This window comes from Ahaetulla prasina, chromosome 2 (assembly GCF_028640845.1).
Source record: "Ahaetulla prasina isolate Xishuangbanna chromosome 2, ASM2864084v1, whole genome shotgun sequence".
Classification (NCBI taxonomy): Eukaryota; Metazoa; Chordata; class Lepidosauria; order Squamata; family Colubridae; genus Ahaetulla; species Ahaetulla prasina.
In genome coordinates, this window is record NC_080540.1 from 136,494,059 (window position 1) to 136,507,932 (window position 13,874).

The 13,874-nt window shown below is 41.0% G+C and overlaps 1 protein-coding gene across 6 annotated transcripts in view; it reads left to right on the forward strand.

Annotated features, from left to right (window-relative positions):
* Positions 1-2,283: 2,283 nt before the first annotated feature.
* Positions 2,284-13,874, forward strand: part of CARD14 (caspase recruitment domain family member 14) — a 31,772-nt gene continuing 20,181 nt past the window's right edge. For 5 of the 6 annotated variants that reach the window (XM_058170857.1, XM_058170858.1, XM_058170860.1 and 2 more), the window contains exons 1-8: positions 2,285-2,406; positions 5,534-5,768; positions 7,141-7,278; positions 7,877-8,202; positions 10,601-10,771; positions 11,478-11,597; positions 12,296-12,421; positions 13,309-13,452. In XM_058170857.1, the coding sequence (XP_058026840.1) occupies positions 2,365-2,406; positions 5,534-5,768; positions 7,141-7,278; positions 7,877-8,202; positions 10,601-10,771; positions 11,478-11,597; positions 12,296-12,421; positions 13,309-13,452 (1,302 nt within the window). In that variant the 5' untranslated portion in view covers positions 2,285-2,364. Of the gene's footprint in view, positions 2,407-5,533; positions 5,769-7,140; positions 7,279-7,876; positions 8,203-10,600; positions 10,772-11,477; positions 11,598-12,295; positions 12,422-13,308; positions 13,453-13,874 lie in introns of all 6 variants that reach the window. The other variant, XM_058170862.1, reaches the window with a different exon arrangement.

The window sequence follows — 13,874 nt, forward strand, 5'->3', positions numbered from 1 at the left end:
TTTGGAGAAAGAGTTCCTCTTGTTTCTGAAATGCATATTTCTGTTTCACTTGTTTAGCAGTATTTTAATCTGTTAACGTTAGAAGACACTCCCATTCTATTTCTATTGATTTAAATATAGGGCTTATTATCCATAATATTTACTGTTGTGCTTGCTATATTTTTATAAGAATGAAATTGTAATTAATCCCTTCCAGTGGTGAATTTCAACACTTTTTACTACCGGTTCTGTGGGTGTGGCTTGGTGGGTGTGGCATTGCTTGGTGGGCATGGCAGGGGAAAGATACTGTAAAATCTCCATTCCTTCCTCAATCCAGGGGAAGGATCAGTGTTGGGATTCAAATAATTTAACATCCGGTTCTCTGCTCTAATGATTTCTTCCAACAACCAGTTCACCAAACTGCTCAGAAAGTTAACAACCGGTTCTCCCGAACTGGTACGAAGTGGCTGAATCCCACCACTGGGAAGGATACTGCAAAATCCCCATTTCCTCCTGATCAGCTGGGACTTGGGAGGCAGAGAATGGATGGGGGCAGGAGCAGTCAGAATTTTTACTACCGGTTCTCTGAACTACTCAAAATTTCTGCTACCGGTTCTCCAGAACTGGTCAGAACCTGATGAAACCCACCTCTGGTCCCTTCCCTTCCCAACCCTCAAGAAAACTCTCAGGACATTCTGATTTTAACATTCAATCAGACTAGGCTCCATGCTGAGCTAAGAAGCAGCAAATGTTTGCACATGTTGCAAATAAACTTACAGGACCGTGTGAACCATGGATTTCGCCATGTTATTTTCATGGAAGCATCCTACTCAGACATTTTGGCCATTGACAACAGTTGGTCAAAATTGGCAATGCTCTATCAAATCCTGTTCCTGTCAAGAGTGGCGTTCCTCAAGGCAGCGTTCTTGGACCAACACTCTTCATACTATACATAAATGATCTTTGTGACCATATCTCAAGTAATTGTGTTCTTTTTGCTGACGATGTCAAACTATTTAACACCACTGACAATACATCTACCATTCAAAAAGACCTTGATCATCTAACTGCTTGGTCTAAAACTTGGCAACTCCAAATCTCAATCAGCAAATGCTCAGTATTACATATTGGAAAAAAGAACCCAGACACTAAGTACATGCTTGATGGACATTACCTTACAGATGACCCCCATCCTGTGAAAGACCTTGGAGTTTTCATATCAAATGATCTAAGTGCCAAAGCCCACTGCAACTACATAGCAAAAAAGGCTCTAAGAGTTGTAAACCTAATCTTGCGTAGCTTCTTTTCCAAAAACACTATACTACTAACCAGAGCATATAAAACATTTGCTAGGCCAATCCTTGAATACAGCTCGCCTGTCTGGAACCCATACCACATTTCTGACATCAATACAATTGAACGTGTCCAGAAATATTTTACAAGAAGAGTTCTCCACTCCTCTGAAAACAACAAAATACCTTATCCCACCAGACTTGAAATCCAAGGCTTAGAAAACTTGGAACTCTGTCGCCTTAGACAAGACCTAAGTTTAACTCATAGAATCATCTGCTGTAATGTCGTTCCTGTTAAAGACTAATTCAGCTTTAATTGCAATAATACAAGAGCAACCAACAGATTTAAACTTAATGTTAACCGCTTTAATCTAGATTGCAGAAAATATGACTTCTGTAACAGAATCATCAGAGCTTGGAACACTTTACCTGACTCTGTGGTCTCTTCCCATAATCCCAAAAGCTTTAACCAAAAACTTTCTACTATTGACCTCACCCAATTCCTAAGAGGACCATAAGGGGCGTGCATAAGAGCACAAATGTGCCTACCGTTCCTGTCCTATTGTTTTTCTTTTTTTCTTCTCATATATATATATATATGCTTATACCTCCTTATATTTCCTCATATATATGTTTATATACTATAAATCTTTTGTGTGATGCTTATATATATTGTTATGACAAATAAAATAAATAAATAAATAAATAAATAAATAAATAAATAAAATTGTGATCATTGTTAAATAGAAACCTCTGTACTTGCTATTCCATTTACAGATAAGAAAGCAGTGGCTGTCTTTATGTGTTGCCTCGAGAATTGAGTCACCATGGCGTTAATCTTCGGTTGTGTGATTATTTTTCTCTTTGGCTAAAACCAAGAGAGGACTGGTTATCTCCCAAGCCAAAGAGATCTTTGGATGTTACAATAAAGGTGTATACGTCTGCTCCACTTTTGGCTTGGCCCTGAGCCAAAAGGAAGGACTTGTATTGGATAAAGAAAATATCCCAGGCAGGCAGAACTAGCCCTCCCGAAAAACCAGTTTGTCAGCTGCTGCTCAAAAATCAGTTTCCCTCTAAGACATGCTGTGACAACATGCCCACAACAACGTTTAAGTCTGCTGATCAACAGGAACAGGTAAGACGAGCGAGGGGGGGTGTCTCTGCTTTTGCTTTCAGCTTGACCAGCCAGCGGGAAGACTGGCCTGAAGGTGGAGGAAAGGGCTCCTAGGTCTTTAGTGAGAGGATTTGTAACTCGATTATTTGAAATTGAGCCCAAGGGCAAAGTGAGGTTGAAGTAGTAGTTTGTTCAGGGTTTCAAAGTACTGAGCCAGAACAATAGTCTCCTCTGATGCCGTTCAAGACTTTAATAGGGATGTCTAGAAAACCTGGGTGGTCATTCGTACGATGTTGAGTTAGGAGTGAATGATCCTAGTTTTAAATCTCTACATATACAAAAGTTCATCTCTTTGGCTATCATACTTCACAAAGTTGCTGTAAGGTTATAGTTGGGAGAAGATTGTGTTTGTCATCCTAACAGAATATAACTACAATAAATACAGTGAGAAAAAAGGAGGCTTAAAATATTGTAACCTGATAGATTTCATCTCCTACAGTTTATTACTGCTCTTGTTTTATCCAACTACAGGTAGCCTTTGACTTAGAACCATTTGTTTAATGGCTGTTCAAAGTTACAGTGCCACTGGGAAAAAAGGGGCTTACAACCGTTTTTCATACTTATGACCGTTGCAGGATCCCAATTAAAAATTCGGACACTTGGCAACTGACTCATTTTTATTTATTTATTTACATTTATACCCCGCCCTTCTCCGAAGACTCAGGGCGGCTTACAGTGTATAAGGCAATAGTCTCATTCTATTTGTATATTTACAAAGTCAACTTATTGCCCCCCCAACAATCTGGGTCCTCATTTTACCTACCTTATAAAGGATGGAAGGCTGAGTCAACCTTGGGCCTGGTGGGACTTGAACCTGCAGTAATTGCAGGCAGCTGTGTTCTAATAACAGGCTTCTAACAGCCTGAGCTATTCCGGCCCTTTATTTATTTATGATGGTTGTAGTGGTCCTGGGTCATCTGATCACCTTTTGCAACCTTTGGACAAGCAAAGTCAATGGGGAAGCCAGATTCATTGAATAACTGTGATTCTAACTTAACAGCTACAGTGATTCACTTAACAACTGTGGCCAGAAAAGTTCTAAATGGGGCAAAACTCACTTAACCTTGCTTAACTAACTAACTTAATTAAGCCTTGTTTAGCAACAGAAGTTTTGGTATCAATTGTTGCCCTTAGTCAAGGACTACAGGTAGTTCTCAACTTACAAGAGTTCATTTAGTGACCATTCCAAGTGACAATGTTACTGAAAAAAAGTGACTTATGATCATTTTTCACACTTACGACGATTGCAGCATCCCCATGATCACGTGATCAAAACTCAGGTGCTTGGCAACAGACGCATACTTATGACAGTGACAGTGTCCCAGGGTCATGTGATCACTTTTTGCAACCGTGTGGCCAGCAAAGTCAATAGGCAAGCCAGGATCACTTAACCATGTTACTAACTTAACAACTACAGTAATTCACTTAACATCTGAAGCAAGGAAGGTCGTAAAATGAGGTAAAACACACTTAACAAATGTCTCCACAACAGAAATGTCAGGCTCAATTATGGTCGTAAATCGAGGATTACCTGTACCTGTAATCTCACCTCTAAATTACTGAAGAGCTAGAATTCCAAATTACGGGATTGAATGTCTGAAGGCTTAATTCCCATGTTATGAACTTGTTCAGTCATTTAGATCTGTAGCCAGACATTTGTCTCAGTGGTGGGTTGCTACTGGTTCACTCTGGATCGGGTGAACCATGTGCAGAAGCGTCATACGTGCAAGGGTACGTGCACTCACGAGCAAACCGGTAGCAACGGGATTTGAAACCCACTACTGATTTGACTATGCCAGGGGTGTCGAACTCAATTTCATTGAGGGCTGCACTAGGGTTGTGTTTGACCTCAGGGGCCGGGCTGGGCATGGCCAGGGTGGGCATGGCCAGCTCAGTGTCACTTGTGTCATTGCCTGTGCCTGTGGTGGCCTGAGTACTGTGCCAGTGAAAACATGCTCCCAAGCTCCATTTTTGACTGCAACGGCCTCCTCCAACTCTCTGCCAATGAAAACGGAGCTGGGGAGGGCAGCCCTCCCCAGCTCCATTTTCGCTGGCAGTGGCACCACAGGCTGGTCCTTTTCTGTTTCCAGGACGGCCCCACAGGCCAGATCTAAGCATCCCATATGCCAGATCCGGCCAAAGGGCCTTGAGTTTGATACCCCTGGTCTATGTGATGTTCAGTAGAGGGCTTTACTCCTGGCTAAGCATCCTCTTCCTTAAGAGGTGCCTTTGGCCTTTCCAACCCTCCCTCATTAAAAGCAAACTACTGACAGCAAACATTGGAAGATCACTGTGCAAGACTAATTAAAACATATTGTTTTTTAAATAAAAGTATTTTTTGTTTAATATTTTTAAATAAAATCTGGGAAAGGCAGCCAAGCTAAATGCTGTCTGGAATAAAAGGGTTTCCATTGCCTTGGGAGAAGATAAATCAGGGAGTCTCAACTCATCAAATTATCATATTCTGACCATTTATGCTAACTGAACTCTTGATGCTAGAGACAAAAAAGAAATAATTTTTGGAATATAGAATTTTGCACCAAGGTTCACTTTGTTATTTTATTATGCATGTATGTATTTATGGAGCTGTATTTGTATTTTATACACGTATGCACATGCAAAGAATAGATAGAGCTCTGACTATAGACTATGTTATTTTGAGTAATAACTAACAGTAACAGATTTGAAATAGAGAGAACCCAATCTAGATCTCAACAGTTCATTTTTAACCTTAAAGTGATCAATCAATTAAATTATCGGTTAAAAAGTTTCTATAGGCATTGTATGATTATTTAAAAATAGAACAATACAATTTAAAACCAAAGCAATAGTAATACAGTGCAATCTAATGTAGCAAAGATCAGTAACTACAGTCAGACCAGAAATAAAATGGAGCGGAAATAATGTAATTTGGATAAAACAGCAAGATTTTAAAACATTTTAAAAGCTAAAGTGTTTTGCCACTTCCTTTAGGATTTAATTTCTGCCGTGCTTCATGTCAGTGTAGAATCAAAGACAGATTTTATGAAGTACAGTTGCTCTTTCATTACTGGCTTCCAAAAACTATCAACATCGCTTATCCTTTTAGGTTTCCATTATGGGGGAGACAGGAGTAGATGATCCCAGCCTCGTTGATCAAGAACTTCGGGATATGGATGAAGATCGCTTATGGGAGATGGTGGAGGGCCATCGTTACAGAATTGTGAGGGGCGTCTCCCCCAGTCGTCTTACCCCCTATTTACGGCAGGCCAAAGTGCTGGGTCAATTGGATGAGGAAGAAATCTTGCACAGCCCCCAGTTCACAAATAGAGCCATGAGAGTCGGTAAGCACCCTGGATACTGTATTGGAATGTTTATGTTGTGACCTAGGCCCAAGTAGTTGTTACCAGACACAATCAGTCCTAAACAAACATATTTTATTAGAACAGCTGAGTCCAAATTAAATCCAAAACAAAGTCCTTCAGAAAAAGTCCTTCAGCCTTATCACAAACGTTTGTCTTCTTTGGCAACCTGCCAAAGGTTTTTCTTGGCAAGAACCTCACGAAGTTCAGAAACAGGAGATAAGAAACAATTGCAGTAATGTTGCTTTCCTACAAAGAACCCAAGAGCCATTGCTGCTCTTTTAAGCCTTATGGGAGGGGCCAATCATCTCCTGGCCTTACTCCTGAGTCGTCCTTTTTTCTTCAGCTGCTCTTGCCTTCTGGCAGCTCTTTACATGCATGCACTAGGAACAGGCTCCTTCTGTTCCTCTCCCTTTCTGCTGTCCACCTCTGGAGGCTCCAGAGTCCATGCATTGCTCCCAGATGGCCCTGGTCCCATCTCTGCCTTTGATGCAGAGTCCTCGTCCGGGCCTTCACCTGACTCCAGGACTGGCCCATTGTCCACCCCAGCCTCCTCACTGTCCGACTCCGCTGCCAGCTCCCCAGGCTGCTGGCAGACCACAACAGTTTATGGCAGTGTGGTGTATGGTACTGTAACATGTCCAGAGCAGAGAAAAGCTTTAGCCAATGGAGAAACAGTTATAAAGACTTGTGATGCCCAGTGGCATTATAGCTTGGCTCCAGCACTACTCTGTCAAAGGGCACCAAGAAGTTGATGCATAGTAGCCAAAGCTAGCCAAATTATTTTGGGACATCGGGCAATAAATTCCTTGCCCTTCCTATTCCTCACAATATAAATATCACAAATTAATGTTTTGCAGCTACCCAAAATCTGGTATCAGAAAGAGCCACCTCATTCTATCTAAAGTAGCACTGATTCGATCTGGGAGGAGGGGTGTGAAGGGAGGGGAGAGAGAAAGAGACAGAGAAATTATTTCCTCAGACAGGTATAGTAGAACTCTATGGAATCTAGTCCATCTGATAAATTAGATTATACTACGTACAAAATTTATAACATTATAGCTCCATCACAGGTAAATGGAGAAGTATTCCAATTTAAGTGGCAAGCTTGTTCTTTATTTACAGGTTAAGACATATAGGGTAACAACACTGCACTTAAAAGATAGTGCTTTTAGTGAAACCAAAGAAGATTTGCAAGTAAGTTTGTTCAAATATTATTAAATTAGTGTTACTCCTGGAGAAAGGGTGAACTATATGGCATATGCCCTTTAGGTTTCTCTGCCTGGGTAACTTTAGGCTGTGGGACTTTTAGTTCTCATCATTTTACATTATTGATCTTCCTACTCTCTTATAGGCCACATGCTGGATCTCTTGAAATCCCGTGGGAAAAATGGGGCTCTTGCTTTTCTGGAAAGCTTGAAACTTCACAATCCTGATATTTATGTGCTCATTACTGGTTTGGAGCCTTCCATAGACCACAACAATTTTAGCGGTGAGCTTTTCCCATCCTTCCTACCTCACCCATTCTTACCTGCGTTGTTTTTCTAGGCAAAACAGATGAAACTGTAAGCTCCACTAATCACTTTGTGGCAATCTGAGAGTTGATTCACCAAGCTGGGTCTGGTTTGATTGTCAATATTTAATTCCCCAGGGGAGATAATTCAGAATGGTATCTCTTCTTCACTTACCAGTTTTTCCTCGATACACGCACAATATAGTCTCAGCGAGCAGCAAATAATAATAATAATACATAGCCGAGCCTTTGATACCTTAATGCTGTCGTTCTGCTGATTGAAGTAGAAGCTTTATGGTGTTCAGGTCTGGGTGTTGAAAAAGGCCTAAGCATTTTGTCCCCAAGGTGCTTTTTCAAAAGGCAATTGGATTTTTTCTTTTTTCTTGAAGATGTTTTACTTCTCATCCAAGAAGCTTCTTCAGTTCTGACTTTAGAACTGAAGAAGCTTCTTGGATGGGAAGCGAAACATCTTCAAGGAAAAAACAAAGTCCAGCTGCCTCTTGAAAAAGCACTTTTGGGACAACCATAATGGTTGGATGACTGTGAATCTCCATAAGGTTGTTCTTCTTTTCTCTAGATCTGATTGAAAGTTCCCAGTTGACAGAATGCTTGGCCAAAGCAGTTAGCAGCCTGCAAGAGGAGCTAAGCCAGGAGAAACGCCAGAAGGTGTCCCTGCTTCAACACTGCCGCAGACTCAAGGAAAACACTGCCCAGCTGGAAGCTGAGGCTGAAAGCCTGCGGGGCATTGAAACGGAGTGTAACCGGATGAAGAGGGAACTCAGTGCTCACTTCCATGAGGCCCTCAAGCTTAAAGATGAACTTTATGGGCTCTCTTTGCGCTACAGCAGTGCCCTTCAAGAGAAGGACCTGGCTATTACCCGCTCCCGGAGCTTGCAGGAAGAGGTGTGAGAGCAGAAGGGTGCATGAAGCTTTTCAGGGTTTGTGACATCATATTAGCAGGTCCTGGGTGCCATTGGTAGTGGGATGATTGCAGATTGTCTGATCTGCTGAATTTACCGTGGCATTTTGTTGGTCAAGAGGAGGACAACTGTAGGCAAAATGCTTGCTAGAGCACCAGAATGGTTCTGCTTGTAACCTGCAGTCATCTATAGCTGTCCACTTTTGTTTGGAAGTGCAATAGAATATGAGAAATGTTAGCTCACATGGAGCATCTATCTCAGTATCCTGTTTCCATGGATACTGCTGCTGCTGCTGCTGAAGATGAAAGATGCAGCCTAACCAACAAATGGAAAACCCAACAGAGATAATCTAGTTTAATCTGAATGACAGGAATGGATGTCTAGTAGACCATAATAGAATTGATGGGCTTTTAGTTATATACCAATTTGGGACGATATTTCAGGGTTCCAAATTATGCAGATTTAAGGAGGAAATCCTTTAAACCTGAAAAATAATACAGACTATTTTTTTAAAAAACCAATCTGATGCCCGAAAATCAGGAGTGGGGAAGGCTGTTCATTACAACTGAATCTTGGGGTATTATTGACCAAGATGAGTCTGGTTTGGTTGTGAGATAGATTCAAGAAAATAGAAGAATAATTGGTTATTATGATTTCTCTAGCATTTGCCTCCCCCCACACCGTTCTTCCTGTGTTGCGATCAATCGGATCTTTATTGCAATTTAACTGTGTTTGTGGTCTATCACTACCCTTGGGCTGTAGACAGCTTCCATTTAGCACTTAATAATGGGATCTGCAACAAACTGAGGATTTGGAAAATAGGAGGAGGAAGAATTATGAGGTATGTTTGCCTCTTTGAGTTACCTATAAAGTAATGAAACGGGATAAAATCTAATAAATGCATTCTTAAAGCAAGAAGCTCAGGGCTGATGTTGTGGAGGAAACTGCACAAATAATATAGGTAGTCCTCAATTTGCAGCAGTTCATTTAGTGTTCAAAGTTACGATCACACTGAAAAAAGTGACTTATGACCACTTTTCGCACTTATCACCATTGCAGCATCCCCATAGTCATGTGATCAAAATTTGGCTATTGGCAACTGGTTCATGTTTATGATGGTTGCAGTGTTCTAGGGTCATATAATCACCTTTTGCAATCTTCTGACAAACAAAATAGAATAGAATAGAGAATAGAATAGAATTTTATTGGCCAAGTGTGATTGGACACACAAGGAATTTGTCTTGGTGCATATGCTCTCAGTGTACATAAAAGAAAAGATACGTTCATCAAGGTACAACATTTACAACACAATTGATGATCAATATATCAATATAAATCATAAGGATTGCCAGCAACAAGTTATAGTCATACAGTCATAAGTGGAAAGAGATTGGTGATGGGAACTATGAAACGATTAATAGTAGTGCAGATTCAGTAAATAGTCTGACAGTGTTGAGGGAATTATTTGTTTAGCAGAGTGATGGCCTTCGGGAAAAAACTGTTCTTGTGTCTAGTTGTTCTGGTGTGCAGTGCTCTATAGCGTCGTTTTGAGGGTAGGAGTTGAAACAGTTTATGTCCAGGATGCGAGGGATCTGCAAATATTTTCACGGCCCTCTTCTTGATTCGTGCAGTATACAGGTCCTCAATGGAAGGCAGGTTGGTAGCAATTATTTTTTCTGCAGTTCTAATTATCCTCTGAAGTCTGTGTTTTTCTTGTTGGGTTGCAGAACCGAACCAGACAGTTATAGAGGTGCAAATGACAGACTCAATAATTCCTCTGTAGAATTGGATCAGCAGCTCCTTGGGCAGTTTGAGCTTACTGAGTTGGCGCAGAAAGAACATTCTTTGTTGTCCTTTTTTAATGATGTTTTTGATGTTAGCTGTCCATTTGAGATCTTGCGATATGATAGAACCCAGAAATTTGAAGGTTTCTACTGTTGATACTGTGTTGTCAAGTATTGTGAGAGGTGGAAGTATGGAAGGGTTTTTCCTAAAGTCTACCACCATTTCTACGGTTTTGAGTGTGTTCAGTTCCAGATTGTTTTGGTTGCACCACAAGGCTAGTCGTTCGACCTCTCGTCTATATGCGGATTCGTCATTGTCTCGAATGAGACCAATCACTGTTGGTCAAATCAATAGGGAAATCAGATTCAGTTAACAACTGTGTTACTAACTTAACAACTACAGTGATTAACTTAACAACTGTGGAAAGAAAGGCCATAAAATGGAACAAAAGTCCCTTAACAAATGTCTCGCTTAGCAACAGAAATTTTGGGCTCAATTGCGGTCGTACATTGAGGATTACCTGTTAACTTTTTTTCCAGCTCCGCTAGCCTTGTTCACAGCTTCTTTCTTCCTTTCTGTGTATCTGTCCACGGTAGCTCTACCTGATGAAGCAAGAACTGCAGCGAGCCCAAGTGTCATCGTGCCATCAACGGGAAAGATCCTCAAGAATTTCTGGGGATACGCAGATGCAGACAGATGAGCTCTTAAAACTGACAGAAGAGAACGAACATCTCAAGTCACTGTTGGAGCTGGAAACCTTCAGTGTGGTAAAAGAAGTTGTCAGCTATGCTCCTATTCATCCTTTCCTAATAATCCTAGGAATAATAGGGGAGATAAGAGATCCGTAACATAATTATTTGTAATTTCACCAGATTACAATTTCAGGCTTCTTTGGGGCAAACTAGGAGAGGTAAGTTGTGAAGAAAACCACATGAGTTTGCAGGAGGTAGCATGTTCAAAGCTTGCTTGGCCAAGGGAAGCTTCTTGCAAAGGGAAGCCAAAAACTCAATGGGGTGAAATCCAGCAGGTTCTGACAGGTTCTGGAGAACTGGTAGCGAAAATTTTGAGCAGTTTGGAGAACCGGCAAATGCCACCTCTGGCTGGCCCCAGAGTGGGGTGGGAATGGAGATTTTGCAATATCCTTCCCCCAGGAGTGGGGAGGGAATGGGGATTTTGCAATATCCTTCCCCTGCCACACCCACCAAGCCACGCCCACAGAACCGATAATAAAAGAATTTGGATTTCACCACTGGGATGAAGGATTTTTCCCTCAGCCCGTTTAATCAAAATTTAGTATGCCTTTGTGTAAGTCTCCTACAACCCGCACAATGTTCTTTTTCAGGCTGCAGTTAGGTGGCAGTAGCACAGCTTGAAAGCCTCTTCCATATGGGTACCCCTATCGTCTCTAGGTGTGACATGGGACAGGGGTTGGGATGAAAAAGCTTCTCTAATGAACCTGCCTTGCCTGCCCAGGTGCAGAAAGATATTCTAGAGCAAAACCTTGATGATGCTCTGGAGGGCAAACAGGAATTGCTAAATCGACTTCACTCACTGAGAGAGCAAGCAGCCCTTGCTGAGAATCAGCGAAAACAGGTGAGAATGCTGTGCTATCTGAAGTTACCTGCTTCTATGCAAGAGGGAGGGAGAAAGTCTCTTTCTGTACCTAGGAGAGGCATCTTCTATACTTTCAGGAATTGCCACTCTCCTGTGTGCCTACCTACACCCCTGGGGATCAGGAAGTAACTTGTCTCTTATGTATATGGCAGCAGCCATGTGAAAATTAGAAGCATATTAACTGCAGTAAGACCAGTCCTCCTTCAGTGCTCAAGGACTGTTTAAGAACGACTTACTGTGATCCGATCTAAAAGGGCTAAAGAAGATTCATTGTTTTGTAATGTTGGCTTTACAAACAGAAATAAATGCATTATAATCCTTATACAGTAGCCAGTAATTTTGAGCTGCTAATCCCGAAATCTTCAATAGCATTGTTGCTTTGGGCTTGCAAGGTGGTTATAGGCAAATTGTTTATATGTATTTATTCATTAAATTTCTTTGTCGCCCCTACAAGATGACTCTGGATGGTTTACAAATTATATAAAGTTTTCATCTTGGTTCTCAGACATCAGTTTGTAATAGGAGGTTAAAGATAATTTAGACCACATTAGACTACTGCTTTTGTATGACTTGCCAATATTATATGTAATAAGAGAAATGGGCCCTAAATAGGAAAAAAAAGGTGTATGATACCAAGACTATATACTTTCATCTTGCTGTATTTATGTTTCGTGCAGTGTTGGGAAGAAAAGGAAAACACTTTAATTGAATGTCAAAAGATGAAGGTGGACTGTGAGATCTACAAGGAGCAAATCAGTGCCCTTCAGGCTCAAATATCTGATCTACAGAAAGAAAGAGATCAGGTATTAGAAAATGTGATTAGCATGGAATGAGAGCTTTTCAATCAAAGTGACAAAAAAGTTGTCAAAAGATAAGAGACTGTTTTGCTGGCAGAGATCTTAACATGACTGAACCTTGCAGTGACTGCCAATTTAAATACTTTGAGTCATGGAAAGTTCACTGGTAGAACTCAGAACCTTGGAACCCCTAAAGAGATTTTAATTTAATTTGGTACTTTGCAAACTAGACTTCATGCAACTTTCCAGTGGTTCACTATGTCCAATGCTACAGTCAATGCAGGTAGTCCTTGACTTAACGATCACAATTGAGCCCAAAAGCTCTGTTGCTAAGTGAGATATTTATTAAGTGAATTTTGTCCCATTTTATGACCATTCTTGCCACAGTTGTTAAGTGAATCACTGTAGTAGTTAAGTTACTAACACAGTCGTTAAGTGAATCTGATTTTCCCATTGACTTTGCTTGTCAGAAGGTTGCAAAAGGTGATCACAATATCCCAGAACACTGCAACCATAGTCAATATGAACCATTTGCCAAGCATCTGAATTTTGATCACATGACTGGGGGGGATGCTGCAATGGTCATAAAGTGTGAAAAATGTTCATAAGTCACTTTTTTTCAGCGCTGTTGTAACTTTAAAATGATCACTAAATGAACTGTTGTAAGTCGAGGACCACCTGTGTTTTTAAAATTACTACAGTATTATTGGTTACTATAGCTCTATAGTATGCCCCTTTCTTTGGATTGATTCTCACCATTCCGACCTTAATTACTAAAGCCATTTTAATTACTACATGAAATGTGCTTCGTGTTGCCTATATAGCTTATTTCTGTCATTTTTAAAAAAATCTCAAAACCTTCATACGTAGTGGTATCTATCTAATTCCTGTAGGCCTACAATGCCAGGGACACTGCTCAGCTGGAAATTTCCCAAAGCCTCCTGGAGAAAGATTCTCTTCGCCGTAAAGTCTTTGAGCTCACAAATGAAATTTGTGAAGTCAGGAAAAAAGCCAGCATGGGAGATTCGGTGCTTACTGTAAGTTATGATCGTGGTTGGGCCAGTGGTGAAATCTGAACAGGTTTGCTACCGGTTCTCTGGCCATACATGCGTGGTGTGCGCCAAGTGTGTGCTGCATGCATGCCAAGGGCACGCTGCGTGTGCAGGTGTAGTGTGCACCAAACACACTCTGCGCGCGTGTGCATGCACAGTATGTGTTAAACACACCCATCACAAAGAAAAAGAAAGCTTGGGAAGGTAAGTAGAACAGCGGGGTGGGGGAGAAAACAGCTATGCCGCGTAATTTAGATTTACTAGAAAGCAGGATTTCCTGCTTTCTAGCGATTTTAAATCGTGCAGCACAGCTGATCGTTGGAAATACCGGTTCGGAGGAATGAGTAGCTTTTTTTTTACTACCGGTTCACTCTAACTGGTTGTTTTTATCACTACCGATTTGCCCG